The following is a 19692-nucleotide window of genomic DNA, read 5'->3' as shown; positions in this document are numbered from 1 at the left end:
ATCTCGACCCGGAATATGTTTGACATAATAAATAAAATTAGGTTTTTAGCAAGTTTAGGATTTTTATTAGTTTTCTTTATTCTAATATTATTAGCTGTAGAAATCATTTTTTTGGTCTATTCCCTCGTATGGGCTTCAAATGGGTTAGTACCGATAAATTAATAAAGTTCAAGACGAAAGTGCAAAGAGCAGAAGAAGGATGACCAAAAAATACAAATAGAAACTCGAACGTAAAAAAAACCATGAAATGAACAGAAAGAACGAGCACAAAACCAAGAATGCTGATCAGGTTAAGACTGTCCAAAAACAACGTGATATGTGACGAAGACAATGAACAAGAGAAACTAAGCGAGAATCTTTGATAAGCAAACCATGAAGTTCATATAAATATGAACTTATTATTTAACAGTATACATATAAAACTTTTTACATACGCCATTTTCATCACATTGTTACATTGTCAACGGCAACGGACGGTGCTACTAATTTGTCATTGTACATACAGATGACGCTACGCATAGAAACAACAGTTATATTGTAGATCTTTCTCGTTAATAATATTACAGTTATTATTACCGTAATAACCATTTCTTCAAAATAATTAATTTTATTTAATTGTATAAAATTAGGTCAATGATTTCTAATTCAATGCTCTTATTTGCTTTTTATGTATCTTTAAGAGCCTTGAGATCGAGGATAATTACCTATGTGGGATGCGTATTCAATGATAGTTGGGATCATTCAGTTGAAATAAAAGCTAGAATAGAAAAAAGGTAAAAGCAATATTTAATACTACGCTTAAGGTGCTGTATAATCTCAGGATCAACCTAAAGGCCAGGATCCGTATTCTGAGATGTTATATTTTCAGCACATTGCGTTGTGGTGTTGAAACGGGGACGCTAACAGAAACACCACAAAAGAGAGTAGAGGCGCCTGGCTGTAGTGCTACCGCAGAATGCCGAAGATTCCTTATCCAAGACATATTACCAATATCGAGATTCTAAACTGTCTGGAGAAACAAACAGAAATAATAAATACTGCCAACCAAAGAACCAGAAAATACTTTGAACACATAATGAAAAGCGAAAAATACAGAACGATACAACTTATAATTAGAGGGAATTTAGCGGAAAACAGGCATAAAACGGAATTCATGGTTGACAAACTTGCGACAATAGACCAATATGATTGCCTATCTCATGCCAGATCCATCTTTCGTCCATCTCTAAAAGGTCTTCCTATTAAGCAGAAACTTTAGGGATGCGAAAGCTACAGCTTTGGCTATACTGATTAAAGGTTCGCAATCTATTGGCAAGTCCACTGCTCATTACCTCAATGGCCACGCACCCAGAGAAGCTAAACCCTGTAGCCCTCCTTCCCCAGTTCCTCTTGGCCCTAGGCTAAACTTTTTAGCCTTCGGCTTGAGCAGATTAAGATAACTGTATGGTTCTGTCCATATTTTAAAATGTTCTGTAAGTATCACAACACAGCGAAGACTTTAGCTTGGAATATAGTAAGGTGGTTCTCCAGGAAGTAGGCTCGACTGGTACGTATGGTATTTACCACAGAAGCGAAACCTGCATCGGCTCTGTCGTTCTCTATGGGCCACGATGCCATAGAGACTTATAGTCGACTGTTAAATCTGGCAGATTTCCTTGAAGTCTTAAGGAATTGTTAAGTTATAAAAAAACTTTATTTAATATTATAAAAAGTTTAAAATTGATGACAGACCACATTCGTCATTCGTTAATATTTTTATTAATTTCTTTCGAATTCATTTCGTAAAGCACAAAAAGAACCTTCTTTCGAAAAAGCAAAAAAAAATATTAAAATTTAAGGTATAATTGCTTTTATATACAGGGTGGCTAAACGAAAATGAAACGGCGGCCATGTCGGGCTCGTTAAGGTTTAAAAAAAAACCCTCGGACACATCAATTTAGATTACCAGGGGGAAACATTTTTAGAGTATAATACCGCCCCCATCTGTCATCCCTTCGCTAAGGTGGAACTAACCTTAAAGATTTTAAATGGAATAGTGGGTCGAGTTATACCTTGTTTGAAAGGTCTTTTGATTCTTCTCAAACTATTGACTATTTTAACATTTAATACAGTTTTTTGGAAATTGTTGGGTTTTTGGAAAAACTGTATTAAATCGCAATTCTTTGTCAAACTATTAATTTATGATAATCATACATAAAAATTAGTCCTACAAATGCTGAAAATGACCACCGGTAAACTCCATGCAATAATACAGATTTTGTTCAAATCGACGTTTAGGAGGGAAAAATTAAGAATGTCAAAATACAAATAAACAATAAATAATAATGTTATAATATTTAATATTTATTGTTTATTTGTGCAAAATTTGTTGCAGATAGAGGTGTTATTATACTCTGAAAATGTTTCCCCTTGGTAATCTAAATTGACGTGTCCGAGCATTTTCTTTTTAAAATCTTTACGAGCCCGACATGGCCGCCGTTTCGTTTTCATCAAGCCACTCTGTATATTATGCCCTTAATACAAATGGAAAAATTAAGAATCATCCATTGATTTTTTCTCCTATATATTTCCCTTTAACAAATTGGATTGGTGTGCCTCCAGAATTTTTTGCCCTTTCATTAATCGAGAGTTCCCGTTTTAAAAGTCGTCCGATTTCTAAAGGAGCTTTTTTACTAAATTTTATACGTAATATAACGCCTTAAATGAGTGGTCTTAGTTAAAAATTCATTCATTTTATGACCTCAAGTCATACGCCCTTTGATCTTGCTGTCGATGTGTTTTAAATCAACAGAGTAAAAAATTCATTAAAACTTAAAAGAAAAAAATAAATAAAGGGCACCTTAGTAGGACCACTGAAATAGCCCTAACTCAAACTCATTAAAATTGCATGGATTTTTTTTCTTGTTGTATTTTTTTAATTGCGAAACCACTTTTTCAAATTAAGTATTTTTAAAGGAAGTTTTAGATGTATAAAAATTACCTCTTAACCAATAAATGATGATTCAGATGCTCTTATTGATAATAAAAAATCATCAATAGCTCGAATTCACGATAGAGTGCTACCGAGAGATAGTGGTTTTTTTTTCGGAGGGGTGGGGGTGGTGTGAGAATCAGAGCTAAAACACGATTTAGGACCGTTATAAGAAATTTTAATGATAAAATATCCGCTGAAGTATAAACAAACTAACCTCTCTTCATGACAGATGTTATTTAGCACTCTTATTGGTTGGCAAAAGTCACGTGGTTAAAAGTGTGATCATGTATAAGTAAGATCATGTGATCGTGGTTAAAAGTGTGATACGATTGACTCTTACCACTCTTTTTTTTTTTAATTTTACAATTCGTAAAGATTAGAGAAGGGGTAATTTACACAAAAATTAGAAGGGATGTAAAGTAAAATAAATTAGAATTATACTTACTTTGTAAGTTCCCAAATTTTTGACCGAGCAGGAAAACTTAACATTTCGTCCGGCGGCAACAGTCACATTTTCGATAACTTCGGTGAATTCCGGCTCTTCCACTACAGCTAAAATAAAAAAAGGTGTCAAGAATCAAGTGGTATCTATATCTATATATCACTTAATACTAATCGTTGGAAAATCACTTTTTCCGGACATTAAAATGACAACGTCAATTCTTAGAAACTCATTGTTTTGGTCTACGAGCTAAAGTCATCCATAATGAAACAACAAACGGGCTTGGTCGGCCGCATTTTACATTCGGACAGGCCGGGTTAAATTTGTTCATACAAATTTAATGTTACGGATAATTCGAAACCGAAATAGAAACTTACTCTATCAAGAAATGGAATAATTTAATTTGCATTTTAAAAAGGACCTTAATAAAATCTTGTTTTGATGTTATTTCTTGTTCTTGTTGACCTCTTGTTTTCTTGGACTTAAATATTTGCAATATTATAAGCAAGTGAAGCCTTTAAAAAGTATTATTAAGTGGTCTATTTCTGATGCCTTCTAAAAAATCAATTGCACACTTGGAAACAATTAATAAAAGAAAATTTTAAATATTGCAGAGGGTTGTTGGGTAGGATCAGAAATAAAACAGAAACTGTTTACTTAAATGTCGACGATATTAAGTCATGGACACTGACTGTTTGAGCATAATTATTATTTTTCAAGACGTTTTAAAGGGTATTTATGTAACAACCGACAACGCCGCTTTTGCCCCTCCATTTTTTTGTACTAGCCACGCTGCGACGTGGAGAAAAGAGAGATCTGTGTGGGTTCTAGAAGGGTCGTCCCGCTAGAATCTTTTTGTCGCGCTTTATTTGTAATTTTGAAGTAAAAATTATAGTTTCTGTTAGTAAAGTGCAGCACAGTTTTCATTCATACAGTCCACTACTTTGAGCTAACATTTTTGGTCCAATCGAGACGGATGGGTCAGTATTTGAAGTGATTGCTCAGATAAAATATCCGCAGTCAGGCGGCCATGTTGGCCCGTGTAGCCGTCGCATCGTCATCGTACAGGCAGGTTGATGTGTATGGCCTACGTTAGAAGGTTCCAGTCCGAAGAAATTGGGTCGACGAGAGAGTAAGTCCGTTCCATGATAATAAATTTATGATTTTGGTCTTTCATTTGGTATTGTGTACTGTATTTAGGTTTTGGTAAGAACTAGAATCATTTGTGTGTTTATTTTATTATAATTTATTGGTAACATGGAGGATCTACGTAAATTAAAGATAAAAAGGGGAAATATCAAGGGATATTTAACCAGGACCAAGTCCTTTTTAGACTCTATTGATTTAGATTATTTGACCGAATTAAATTTGATACAAATTAAGACAAGATTAGATAACGTTGAACCTCTTTTGTGTCAGTTTAACGATGTTCAATCTAACATCGAATGTCAAATGACCTTGGAATCGCAAAGTGATGAGGATTCTAGTAAAATTTTTGAGGAAGAGTCTTTGAACAGAGTAGGTTTTGAGAATGAATATTTTTCACTAATTTGTAGTTTAAAATCAATTATTAAAGAAAAAGAGGAAATAAATTCGCAGACTTCGGTAGTCATTAATAATAGCGCAGTTAGTACTCATGACGCGCAAAATGTGGTCTCATCTAAACCCTCAATAAAATTACCTGATCTGAAGTTGCCGGTTTTTAATGGGTCGTATGAAAAATGGCTCGAATTTAGAGATGCGTTTCAAGCCATTGTTCATAAAAATGTGCATCTATCGGACGTTGAAAAGTTCTTTTATTTAAAATCCTTTCTTGAAGGTGAACCTTTACAAGCCATTGCTAATTTGCAAGTTACGAATGACAACTATTCAAATGCTTGGTCAATATTGTCAGATAGATACGAAAATAAGCGATTAATTGTATACAACTATGTTAAAAACTTATTTGATTGTCCTAAAGTCATAAAAGAGTCCCATTCAGAGCTGCGCAAAGTATACGATCTATTTAATAAAAATTTAAGATCATTAAAAAGTCTTGGGCAAGAAGTTGATCAGTGGGACACATTAATCGTGTTTATGCTGATAAATAAATTTGATTCTGTGACCCGTCGCGAATGGGAAAGTTTCCCCATAAAAGGTGAGTTGCCAGGATTGGAAGATGTTAATAAGTTTTTAAAAGCAAAGTGCGAACTACTTGAGAAGTTGGAGGCTTCAAAACAGGATGGTAAGTTGCCTATTAAATGTGAAAGGGTTAAATGTCACGCTGCAACAACAATACAATCGAAGTTTTCATGTTATTATTGCAAGAAAAATCATTCGATTTATAAATGTTTCGCATTTAAAAACCTTAATGTTAATTCTAGAATTGCGGCAGTAAATAAAATGAAACTGTGTAGTAATTGTTTTAGTCCTGATCATACCCAAAATAATTGTCCTAAATCTAATATTTGTCGTCAATGTGGAGAAAAACATAATTCATTATTGCATTTAAACATCCAGTCTCCGGTTGCGCCCGTGCATAGTAGGCCTTTCGTTTCGGACAACTCCCCTCCGCCAGTAACGAACGGGATCGAGAATTCGACTCATGAAAATGCCGTAGCTTTGAGCGCCACAATAGGGGAAGTCAACCACGTGGATTCGAATGTTAAGGCAACGTTGTCGCTTTTAGCAACAGCTAAAATACGGGTTTTCGATTCACGCGGAAATATTTTTATAATCAGAGCGTTGTTGGATCCAGGGTCGCAAAGTAACTTTATATCGGAGAGTTTGGTTAGTAAATTAGGTTTAAAGCGGCGAAATGTTGATTATGAGATTAGGGGTTTGGCTCAGGCATTGTCAGCTACATCGAGTTCTAGAGTAAACGTAACTATTATGTCGAATATTTGTGACGATTTTAAAGAAATAATTCCTTGTTTAGTAATTTCAAAAATTACGCAAGATTTGCCTTATATGTCTTTTAATATTTCTCAGTGGAAAATTCCAGGGAATATAAGCTTGGCTGATGATACATTTAATGTACGGGGTAATATTGATATGTTGTTGGGTAATGATATATTTTATAGAATTCTACTTATGAATCAAATTTGTAGCCCGGGCATGCCTGTTCTTCAGAATAGTAGGTTGGGATGGATTGTTGCAGGTAACTTTAATCCAACATGTATCCCTGTTTCTGAGAATAGAGTTTTGGCATGTCATTCTTTTGAGCAGAGTATTGATCAACGCTTAACTAAATTTTGGGAACTGGAGGAATGCGAGTCAAATAGTAAAGTTTTGTCGAAATCTGAACAAGATTGTGAAGAACATTTTGTGAGCAGCTTCGGACGCAATTCCGAAGGTCGTTTCGTAGTTGAATACCCCTTTAAAGAGAATTTGCATCAGCTAGGTTTTTCAAAACAGATGGCGTATAAAAGATTAATTTATTTAGAAAAAAGATTACTTAAAGATGAAGTTTTAAAAGAGGATTATATAGCGTTTCTTAATGAATATAGAGATCTGGGACACATGACTAAAGTTAAAAACTTTTCTATCGACTCGAGTGATTCGAATAAATATTGCTATTTACCACATCATGCTGTGGTTAAAGAGGGTAACTTAACGACCAAAGTCAGGGTTGTTTTTGATGCTTCGGCTCAAACTGATACGGGACTCTCTTTAAACGATGTACAACATGTTGGTCCCACAATTCAAAATGATTTATTGGCTATTCTTTTAAACTTCCGAATTTATCCTTTCGTGATTAATGCAGATATCACAAAAATGTACCGACAGGTATTAATTGACCCTAGTCAACGTGGATATCAAAGAATATTATGGAAAAATATTGGCGATTTATCCGCAGAAATTGAATGTTTTGAGCTTAATACCGTCACTTACGGTTGTGCCTCCTCGCCATTCTTAGCGGTCCGTTGCTTATATCAGTTGGGTTTGGAGTATAAAGATAAATATTCCAAAGCAAGTCAAGCGATTATGAATTGCTTCTATTTAGATGATTTATTAGCTGGGGAGTTTTCGCAAGCTGCTCTATTGCAACTTCAGCATGAAATTTCTTTTATTCTCAATACCGCGGGTTTTAAGCTTCGGAAGTGGCTTTCAAATAAGTCTGAGCTGGTATCACAATTTGAAATTGATAAAAATGAGTTTTCCAGCATTTTACAATTAGGTGAAGGCCAACAAAATAAAACATTGGGTTTATTCTGGGATGCCGCGCAGGACTCTATTCATTATTCCATAATAAATGGTGATGTACCTAAAAGGATAACAAAAAGATTAATTCTGTCTATCACTAGTCAGATATTTGATCCACTTGGATTACTAGGTCCAATTATTGTAGTTGCAAAATTAATAATGCAAACTCTTTGGCAGAATCGCCTATCATGGGACGAGTCAGTTCCTCAAAGTCTAGCAGAAAGGTGGCTAGAGTTTTATAAAGATTTGCAATTTCTAAGTCAGGTAAATGTCCCTCGCTATGTTTTGGGTGATAATTGGAAGATTTTGCAAGTTCACGGTTTTGCAGATGCATCGGAAAGGGCTTACGGTGGTTGCGTATATTTGGTTTCATTTTCATCTACGGGCGAATATATTTCTTCGCATTTAATATTGGCTAAGTCTCGTGTGGCGCCATTAAAGAAAATTACCCTTCCGAGGTTGGAACTTTGTGCCGCGGTTGTCACGGTTAAGTTGGTTGAGAAGGTCAGAAATTCAATATGTGTGTCAATTGACCATTGTGTTTATTGGACTGATTCGTCAATCGCATTGTGCTGGATTCAAGCTTGCCCCAGTAGGTGGAAAACTTTCGTAGCAAACCGGGTAACTGAAGTTCAGAATTTATCTATCCCTGAAAATTGGCACCATATTAGATCAGAGATGAATCCAGCAGATTGCCTTTCTAGAGGAACTTCCGCTGCTTATTTGCTTTCCTTAGAGTTGTGGTGGAAAGGGCCTATTGACATATTTTCTAGTCCACCTCCCGATATGCAAAATCTAATAGAAACTAAATTTGATATACCAGAACAAAGGGTTTTGAGTCATTATGGAGGTGTAGAAGAGACATTTGAATTTGATTTTTTAAGATATTCAGCTTTATTAAAGTTACAGCGAATTATTTCGTATTGTTTTCGGTTTTATCATCGTCTTAAGTCAAAGGTTAAGAAAAATGGTCCCATTAGTAGTGACGAGTTGAATTGTGCTCTTATTTGCTTGTTAAGGATCTGTCAATTACAATCGTTTTCTAAAGAATATGTTGCTTTGAAAAGAAAGAGCCTGGTGTCAAATTCAAGTCGTATCTTATGTTTGAATCCTTTCTTGGACAATGAAGGCTTGATAAGAGTTGGAGGACGCATTCAAAGGGCAAACATCTCTACGGAGCAGAAACATCCTATTATTTTGCATCCTAAGCATATGTTGACTTCTTTAATATTAAGGCAGGAACATGTAAAATTACTTCATTGCGGGCCTCAACAGCTCTTATATTCAATTCGACAACGTTTTTGGCCAATTTCTGGTCGAAGAATTTGCAGATCTATAGTAAGGAGTTGTGTTGTATGTTTCAAGGCAAAACCAATTTCTCAAAACTATTTGATGGGCAGCTTACCTGAAAGTCGATTAACCGCATTCCAACCAGTGTTTACACATACGGGCATTGATTATGCTGGTCCTATATCCATAAGAGATAGGAAAACCAGAAATCCGAAAATTTTAAAGGCCTATATATGTATTTTTGTGTGTATGAGTACCAAATGCGTTCACTTGGATGTGGTAACTGATTTAACTACTTCAGCTTTTATTGCGGTATTAAAGCGTTTTATTGCCAGACGTGGAAAACCTTTACATATCTATTCGGACAATGGTTCAAATTTTGTTGGAGCCAATTCAGTACTTTTTGATTTCCTAAGGTCAAATTCCGACAAAATAGGTTCAACTTTGTCCACGGAAAGTATCTCTTGGCATTTTAATCCGCCTAGAGCTCCCAACTTCGGTGGGTTGTGGGAAGCCGGCGTAAAAGGGTTTAAGTTTCACTTAAAGCGGATTATGGGTGATTCTAAATTATCTTATGAGGACCTGAGTACAGTGATAATCCAAATTGAAGGAGTGTTAAACTCCCGACCACTATCACCGTTATCTACGGACCCGCAAGACCCCACGCCACTTACTCCTGGACATTTTTTGGTGGGAAAACCTCTCACTGCTATTCCGGAGCCAGTTTATACCGAAGTTGCAGAGAATCGTCTCAATAAATACCAAAGTCTTCAAGCTATGATCCAGCACTTCTGGAAGAGATGGAATTTGGAGTACATATCCGAGTTACAGTCACGTCTCAAATGGAAGAAGTCCTATGTAACTTTGTTAAAGGTCGGCAGTCTAGTGATCGTCAAAGAAGACAATGTTCCAGTCTGCAAATGGAAGGTTGGACGTGTCCTTGAACTTCATCCAGGTCCAGATAATATCACGCGTGTTGTGACTTTGAAATGTGCTGATGGTTCAGTGTATAAACGTGCAATCTCTAAAATTTGTGTATTGCCAGTAGAATAAGCTTTAAGAAATCTTAGAGTCAAGGTTTATGTTCAAGTGTTTATTTTGAAGTCGTTTATTTTGTCAAGCCTAAGGCAAGCTTTACATTTTGTAATTTTATTTATTTGTTGTGTTGAAATTAAGTATTTCAAGGCGGGCGGCATGTTTGAGCATAATTATTATTTTTCAAGACGTTTTAAAGGGTATTTATGTAACAACCGACAACGCCGCTTTTGCCCCTCCATTTTTTTGTACTAGCCACGCTGCGACGTGGAGAAAAGAGAGATCTGTGTGGGTTCTAGAAGGGTCGTCCCGCTAGAATCTTTTTGTCGCGCTTTATTTGTAATTTTGAAGTAAAAATTATAGTTTCTGTTAGTAAAGTGCAGCACAGTTTTCATTCATACAGTCCACTACTTTGAGCTAACACTGACACTGAAATGGATTTAAGTAATCACCGAGATGAAACAAAGTAATTTCAAGTACATAAAAAACACTATTAAAATAAATGTTTTTCACGTGTACAAAAATTAAAACAACAAAAAAAAAACAAAAACCACGACACAATTCAAATTACATTCAGGTACAATCCGTTAATTTTTTTCTTTAATAAAAAAAAATTTTTTTATTTATTTTTTATTCATTACACCTCTTACCTAAGTCGAGGTTTCTTTAGTTATAATTAAAACACATTTATAATAGGACCGTAGAATTATTTAAACATGGGTTAAATTGTAGGTGTTATTGTGGGCAAACTAGAATCAACAATAAGCCAAGCAACAAATGTTTTTATTCTTCCGAGCGTTTATTTATTCAATTTTTATGATTCAATGTTATGTTGATAAGTTAAGGATTAGTGATGAAGATGTATGTACCTATACGTTCAAAACCAAAAACTTAATTTTTTAATACACTGTGAGATCTAAATTTGGGACATACACTTTTTGACAAAAATAAAATTTTGTGTTTTAGTTTTATCTTTTTGGTAATAAATTCTTTAAATTATAGTAACTTGCACTCAGATCATCGGTGTCTTGTTTTTTTTTAATACTTTCTTTGTACTTTTTTATATTAACCATTTCTAGTAAAATTCTTTTTTTGTAATTTGATTCTCTGCCAATGATCTGAGTGCTGTTAAAATCAAATTGGTGTTGTTGATTGAAGGAGTGTTCTGCTAGAGCAGTCTTCCCAGATGCTGCGTAGTTCGTTGGTTCTACGCCTCTTTCCTGTTCGCTGGTTTTTAAGTACCTGCCCGTTTGACCCACATACAGACCTTGACAATCAGAACAGGGTATTTTATAAACCACGCCACTTTGTAACTCATTTGGTGTTTTATCCTTGAGTTTTGAGAAGTATTTGTTGATGGTATTTTAATTTTTGAAGGCTATTTTAACTTCATCATCAGAAACCACTCCTGTTAGCCTTTCAGAGAAACCTTTGACATAAGGATTTTTTGCAAATTTATGGTTTTAATTTTTAATTTTGAAAGAAAATTTTAGAACACCTATCATAACTTAGGGGTTTTTTCAGTCGTTTTCTTATTCATTCACTTAAATTATTAAAATCTTTAATACAGAGTATAGAAAATTGGATTCTGTTCATTTACTAGACTATACTTTTTAAGCTACTAAAGTTTAAAGCCTGACTGTTAGGTGGCGCCACGACATAAAAAAGAAAACTAGATACTTTATTTCAGATACCTGTAAATTCAATACTGATAACGTCCCACAAGCAGTGTAATATATGATTATGAGCATAAATGATATTGCGATATCCTATTAGTTGGTCATCGCCCATCCTCTATTAGTTCAAAACATGGATTATCAATAAGAATTTTATGTATACTAAGAATTATAAGAACTTTTTAAGTATACGCAAAAAATGATATATGCCCATTTGTCTATGTTGGCTTACTAGACTGTTAGACGTTACGACTTTAGTTCGTACTTCGAAGCATGACTTGTAGATAGCGCGTCGCCACCAATCATCATTTCAAAACAAGCGGAAAAATGAATATCTGTGCACTGATTACGGAGGATAGCATAATATAGGCCGAAACGTCGGCAGTATTTAAATCAAAAACCTGAGTTTTATTTGATTTTACATCGAACCCAATAAGCAAGAACCATAAAAGATTTTTGGGTCACAAAAAAACAACAATTTAAATTTTAAAAGTGTATTTTCTACCTGTTTTAAAATTTTTATTTACTTAACTTTTTAATTTATTATTACAATAATATAAGATACTCTATTTAAAGATAATTCCCTGTTTAATTTATTTTTTTAAGAATTAGGCGGTCGTAAAGGTTAAGCCCTCGCAAACCGTAAAGTCTTTCTGCAGCTACGCTTTTCCTTATCCCTAATTATCACACTGAGCTTTTTGTTCGAAAATAAATCCGCAAAATCTCGCTTCTTGATCAAAGGAATCCTTGGTGTTTTCCTCAAAATTAGACCGTCGTCTTTCTGACTACTTTATTTTTATTTTAACTTTGCTTTGCCAAGTCGGATTATTTTATTTTGGTTTCTAGAAATGTTAAGTATCATGTACAACTTTTTAGAGTCTTATATTTTAATTAAATTAAGTTTTTAAAAGGTGTTTTAAATATATTACCTTACAATCCGTATTTTTAGTAAGAACACTTTTAGGGTAACACATTTACTACTTGCTGAAAAAATGTCATTTGAAAAATTTCGATTTACCCTTCGGAGTCCATGTAAGACTCATATGATACAACATATTTTACTTTAGCATTTAATAGAATGAGTATTTATAGCATTTTAGTTATGTGGTTTTTCAAATATTTTGTTCGCAAAACAACGGCAAAATTAGAGTATATTAAAGTAAAAGTATATTAAGTGAGAGCCAGAATTTAAAATTGCATTAAAGGTTGTACTTGTCCAAAATATACTTTTTCAAAGGTCTGTTTTATAATAAATATTATGAAACATTTTAAAGAATAGAAAATGACGAAAGATAGATAATTTCAAGCTTTTTCAAAGATTTGAAGGGATTTAGAAAAACTTATTAGAGTGAGTTTTGCTTTTAGTTATAACATCCTTTATTTCCAATAGATAATATACATGTATGAAATACAGCAATTGTAAAAAAAAGAAAGAAACTCATTTAAGTTATATATTTTCATGCTCAATAGATGTAATTTAAGCTTTTGTTTGAATAAATTAAAGTTAATGGTAACTTTAAGATAACTTTAATCCAAAATGGTGCGAAGAATCTTTACTCATGACAAGTCTACATTTTCCTAAACGAAAATCGCAATTGTATAAGAATGTTTTATTTAAAAATATGAATTTGGATAGCTCCATATCTGTATATTCCTGGCAATGTTAAAATAATTAGTTGCTTGCCACGATAGACTCTTGTTTTATACTAAGAATTGATCTTAGCAGCCTTTTTTGTATTATAAATACTTGTTTTGCAGCAGTCGAGTAGATCAGATATTTCTTCAGATCCAATTTTGGGTGTTTTATGTAGTATGAAATTTTTATGTAGAATAGAATGTAATGTAAGTGGTTTCTCAGCCGTTTAAATATAATTAATTATCACTACAACAACTGAAAACTAAAACTATCTCAATGAGTCATCTGTAAAAAGCGCAACTAGCCAGTCTAGATCAATTTTTATTTGATGTAAATAATATCAATAAATCAATTTTTATTTGATGTAAATAAAAATGGCTATAATAGTGAGCCTTGTAAGACACTTGGATTAATGCGCAAAATATCTAAGGCTGCTCCTACATTGGAAGCGGAATTTCTTCAGACTTGACGGTCTGAGCGGGTCTGACCGAGTCTGACGAAAACAAACACAAAGGCGCCGTATTCCCTCCTACACTAGAGCCAGTTGTCGTGCCGGGGAGGAGCGACGGGTCTGAACTGGTCTGACAACAACCAAAATAGTTTGTTTTTCTCCCAGTTGGTTCACGTTTGGTGTTCCCATTTCGCTCGTGGTTATAAATCATAATAATTGTTGTTATAATGGTCGACAAAGGAAACTTGATTGAGTTAGTGCGTGAGAGAGTGGCTTTGTGGGACCAGAGGGACAAAAATTACCGCGATTTAAGGAGAAAGCTGTGGGATGAAGTTGGTAAAGAGCTTGGAATTGAAGGTAATAAGTTTATTATTACTAGTTGATATAATTATTAACTTATTTTTAAATAAATATGTATATACAGGGTGCCCCGTAATTATTAAGGACCAAAATTTTATCATGCTATAATGTAGGTAAAAAAAAACAAACATTTTCATCATATAATGTTTAATTCCATAGTGCAGTATTATGTCTGCTTCGCTGTATCTAAGGTTTATCTCTTATTGTTAACGTTGAAGACCATTTCATTCTGCCACGAAACACTTCCAGGACCATTGAAGTAGTCGCCAAGATCTGGTCTTTCATGTTTTTGTTGGTATTCCTGTAGAGCGTTTTCAAGCACTCGTTGATTCAGTGTAATATTCTCTTTGTCAATAATCCAATTATGCAGAAGGCATAATTTTCTTAGTTTTTTCTACCTCTGTTTCAATGGCTTTGTAGAGTAATCTCCATTTTGCAGTTAAAATTCCAAATGCGCATTCTATACACCTTCTGCACCGTGACAATCGATAGTTGAAAACGCGCTGTGCTTCGGTAATTTTTCTTTGACTGAATTGTTTCATTAAAAAAGTCTTTAAAGGGTACGCATCGTCACCGACTAGAACAAATGGAACCAGAGTGTCACTGTCATCGATTGGTGAAGGAGCTGGCAACGTTTCAGAGCATTTTTCAAAAAAGTTGAGATTGGAGAACCTTCGAATACGCTCCCGTCACTTTGCTTTCCGAAGGCTCCAACGTCAATGAATATGAATTTACACCGAGCGTCTGCTACACCGTGAATATTAACAGAGAAAAAATGTTTATAGTTGTAAAACATGGTACCACTTTTCCGAGGAGCTTTGTTTTTAACATGTTTGCCGTCTATGCAACCGGCACAGTTAGAAAAGTTCCACATGTCCTTAAACTCTGCAGCAATTTCAAGAAATATTTCTCGATTTGGAACCGGTAAATGAATTGGAGCTAATTGGTTCCAAATAGCATCAGCAGTTTCTTCTACGATTTTACCCACGGTGTAGTTATTCATGCGAAATGATTCGCTCAGAGCTTCAAAGGAAAGACCTGTTGATAGATACCTAAAATGAAAAAAAATAATAATTAGAAATATTATAGTAAAACAGACATGAGCTAAAAGAAAAGTAGATTTAAGTTTATAACCTTAAAACAAATAACCTGTATAATACATGTGCTTTTATATTAAGTATCATGTTATTGTTATTTATACAACTCCTTGTTTCAGGAGATATAGCCCGCAAGAGTTGGGAGTTGCTGAGAGATATGTTACGCAGGAAAGTTTAAGGAAAACTGTGGTGCGTCAGGTGCTGCTGCCAAGTCCAAGTGGGTTTATTTTGATTCATTGAGCTTCTTGCTTCCTATGATGAAGCCAAGAGCTACTTCGGGAAATCTACCTGCGTCTCAAGTAGCAAATACACTGATGGAGATGGAATCAGGTGAAATTGATGAAACTCAAGAATCAGGCGAAACTTCTCGATCACAACATGACTTTGACGCCCACACTGAAGATAAAAATTTTGATGAGCCTGAGGAACTTACACAAGTAAACAAAGCTCCACAACCTACTACCACCTCCTCGACAGAAGAGAGTAAGTTTCGGTGCCCCGGACCAAAAAGAAAGCAAAGCCAAAATATTCAAAACGAGGCACTAAAGTTAGAAAGAAGAAAAAAATTGCAATTACTGGAATCTCGTTTTTCGGCATCACAACCGACCAGTTCAGCAGAGGAGGATGACGACCTATCATTCTTCAAAAGTTTACTTCTTTCCCTCAAACAATTACCACTCCTAAAACGAATGAAATTACGATCAAATATTCTGAATTGTGTCATCGCTGACCTTGAATCACTAGAACCAAGCAACACACCATGGACATCGCCATTGACAGTTTTACCTCACCCTCCACGAAATTATACAGAATACTACCCCAATCAACCGTATGCATCCAGTTCTTCGGATACATCAAGCTCCATTCTTTCTCCATGCCAACCAGAAAATTCCGAACAAGCAGAATCTCAAAATATCTCAATTACCTTGCGAAACTTAATTTAATTTTTTTACAATTTAATTTGTTGAAATAAATATGTTCTAAATTACGTATTGTCGAAATTGTATTATACTCGGTATTAAAGTAACTTACCTCAACAAAATCGACAGTTTTTGTGCTGGCTCTATACAATTCCTGAAGTTACTCCACTTCTGTATGTCCCCTTTTATATTGATAACCACGCATAGGTAAGCAGGTTAAGTAGTATTCGCTTTGCCTGTGGTTTTCATTAAACTCATGAACCCACTTTCTCGTGGGTTTATTGAGTAGTAAATTTTGGTCCATTAATATAAAATTGAAAAGTTCCTCGTCCATTTTTAAATTAAAGAGAGCTCACACTGTACTGCATCCTGAAACCACTTGCAGTGTAGGAGCGCAGGGTCTGGTCGGGATGTGTCTGGTCTGGTCTGATTTGGCCGGGTTGGCTGACCAGATCCCATCTGCCTCCAATGTAGGAGCAGCCTAAGGCAGCAGAACCAGTACCACCATAATACAAAAATCCCATATTTAGGCCCGATTATATAAAAAACTTAGACACCATATGCCTCTATCTTTTTAAGAAGAATTGAGACGTTTACGCAATCAAATGCCCTACAGAAATCATAAAAGATTCTGTTCGAGATGGCTTATCGTCTCTTGTAAAAATACTGAATAACCATCATAGTTGAGCATTTTTTTCTAAATTCAAACTGGCATGGTGACAGAATTTTGTATTTATAAAAAAATTACTTATACGTTTTTAAAAAAAGAGTACTCTAACACCTTACAGAAAATCGAGATTAACGGTCTTCTTCTTTGTATGTATAGGTAATGTTTAATTCTTCGTTTTTTTAGTCAAGACATTAAGACTTTAAGATTTACTGCTTAAGAAATGGGGTTATCTGCTTGAAAACCAGAAATTGCATCAAAATTAGATGATTTTCTAAATTTAAAATTTGTTGTTAATAAATGTTTTATTTTATTTTCCGTCATTACATGTAGAAAAACGTTGATTAGATTTCTGGCTATATCAGACTCATATTCCAGATTCCTTCTATTGTTTTTCGAATTAACTTCAAAGTGATTTTCATCAATTGATATTATTTCATACGGATTTGTAAGCGACTGTACAGATTAAGGAGTGATTACTTAAATATTAACCTCTGTACGTGAGGTATTAGTAAGTAATAAAGTAGTCGTAAAAAGAAGCGTTTAACAATACATCAATTAACTCTATAACAAGAGTCACAAAGGGATTTAATGTAACGACATGCAGGTGAACTGGTTGCATGCTCAACAGTAGATTAGTAATCAGCGAATTGCTTAATGAAAAATCAATTGCCAAGAAATACATGCCCCTAGGAAGAGATCTTGCCAATTCAATTTGACCGGACATCAATGAATTCGGATGATCCGTAAGGATATAGATGATTCACTTTTATTCCGGATTCAAGTAGAGAAGAGTGAAACGATAGCGACAATAAGAATCCTGGAGATTTGATCTGTTTCAGAAGTGGATCAAACGCGAACGAAAAAGACATAAATAATATACTATAGGAAATCTTTTATGGATTTTTTAAACAAATCTGTCCAATACTCGAATGCGTGAGAGAATATTCAGAGAACCTATAATAACAAGCAAATCCTAATATGATCTGACAAGCCCTGAAAGAACTTACCAACCATAGAATTACATCAAAGCTGGTATGGATCTATTTACTGCAACTTAAGAAGAAAAGAAATCAGGGAAATTGGAAACCATAAAAATGTAAAACTTGTGTAAACCAGGACACAATGGTGTATCAGGAAATAAGAACGCGGATAAACTAGCTAGATAGGATCTACTGGTTTCTTTATTGAACCAGAGCCTGTAATGGAGGTGACAAAGATTACCATATGTTATGGAATACGAACTGGATTACAAGACAAAATTAAATTTACTGGAAATATATGAGACAGCTAAACAATGTTTGTAGAGGCTATTGCAGGGCATGGAACTGTTAAGCTGGGTGAAATATATATGAGGTAGATAATGGATAGGCATGAAATAAGATGATGGGGTGATCAGAATATTAAGCCTATAACAGGCTCTGTGCATTCGATAGTACAAGCTGAAGGATCAGTAGTAGTTGTATAATTAATATAATTAATATCAAGAAGTAGTTGTATAATTAATATAATCTAAATAATTTAAAAAATTTCTGCACATATAGATAGATATAACTTCTATTAAAAAAATATGAAACCAAATAATCAACAGGAGTTTTTTATGTAAAAAAAATTATATTCTCATTACTAAATAATTTTTAAAATATCGACTAGTCTAAATACTTTTCTCGGTCTGACCGACCATTTCTGGAGCATCAAGGGTACATGATTAAAAGTGACTACTCTGATTGAGATTTAGAAAGATCTATATTAAAAGATGATTGATGTATAGAGGGAAGAACTTGAAATCGGAAAAAGGAAGGACAATCGTGGTATAGGGGAAAGAATAATATAAAGAGGTTCACATTAAGTACAGAAATAAATATATATTTTTTGAGTATTAGTAATCATGGTCAACTTGTAAAATAAACTCAATTTCTTTCTTTAGAAAATTTACCCGTATAGTGTATTTTATGTAAAACTAAATAGTTTTTCGTTAATTCAATAAAATATGTAAATCAATTTGAGCTTTTAAATATGTTTTTTGGGTATTATTGGCCCGAGCAAAAAATGTAACAGAAACATTATAGAGACAAGATAAATAATCCATTTACGTATCTACGTTACTGAAAAAATACTTATTTTTAATCACTTATTTTTTGGTGTTAACAAATAATTATCCTTTGTCATTTAGTTTTTCTAATTACAAGTGCTGTTATAATACAAAATACCTTATTTGCGGCACTATTTATATAAAAAAAATAATTATTTTTTTGGATATTAACATAAATTATATTTTAGTTTATTAATAACATTTAATTAAACTGTTAATTGATTTTTTCTTAGTCACAAAAAAATATAAAATGACACAAAAGCCATTTCAAAGTCAGGCGTTTAATGCAGTGTAATAAGATTCTGGCAAAACGACCTTTCTGGCAAATAGCTAGCTGCTTTAATTATGGATCTTTAACAAAAACATTTAAATTACTAGTAAAACGAAAGAAATTAGGCCGAAGAACGAAAACAATTTCTTGCCAAACCTCGGGCTTCTTTCTCTTGTTAAAACCTCTCTAGAATTTACTCCTAGTTGGCTTTATTAGATCCTTAGTCCAACGAAATCATTGACCGAAACAGCATATATTTGTTTTTTTAAGTTTTTATTATGCAGTTCGATAGATACCTTCCTTCTCTAATGACGTACCACAAGTAGGTCTTTCTTTTTGAAATGCCGGTACAAGAACTGTGCTTGTGAGAGTCAATATAGCGACCAATTAAATTCTTCTTAAAGGCACTTTTAGGGGTAGTAATTTGACAAGTCTGATGAGTCATTATTGAAATTACATAATTCCTAAATATACATGCTGACGTACATACTTTTGTAGTTTAAAAAAACAACTATTTCAAAATGTTGACAAAACAAAGAAAACACAGTCACGGTCTCACAACATATAATCGCAGGCTAGATGTGTTTCGCTCTAGC

At 34.0% G+C, this 19692-nt stretch overlaps 1 protein-coding gene across 2 annotated transcripts in view; it reads right to left on the bottom strand.

Moving 5' to 3' along the window:
- Positions 1 to 19692, bottom strand: part of LOC126748374 (neurotrimin-like) — a 353177-nt gene that overhangs the window by 206510 nt on the left and 126975 nt on the right. For both annotated transcript variants that reach the window (XM_050457564.1, XM_050457563.1), the window contains exon 2: positions 3420 to 3526. In XM_050457564.1, coding sequence (XP_050313521.1) covers positions 3420 to 3526 — 107 coding nt within the window. The remainder of the gene's footprint in view (positions 1 to 3419; positions 3527 to 19692) is intronic.

Source organism: Anthonomus grandis, chromosome 22, assembly GCF_022605725.1.
Source record: "Anthonomus grandis grandis chromosome 22, icAntGran1.3, whole genome shotgun sequence".
Lineage (NCBI taxonomy): Eukaryota > Metazoa > Arthropoda > Insecta > Coleoptera > Curculionidae > Anthonomus > Anthonomus grandis.
Note: the sequence above shows the minus strand (reverse complement) of the source record. Positions and strands in the feature narration are given on the sequence as shown.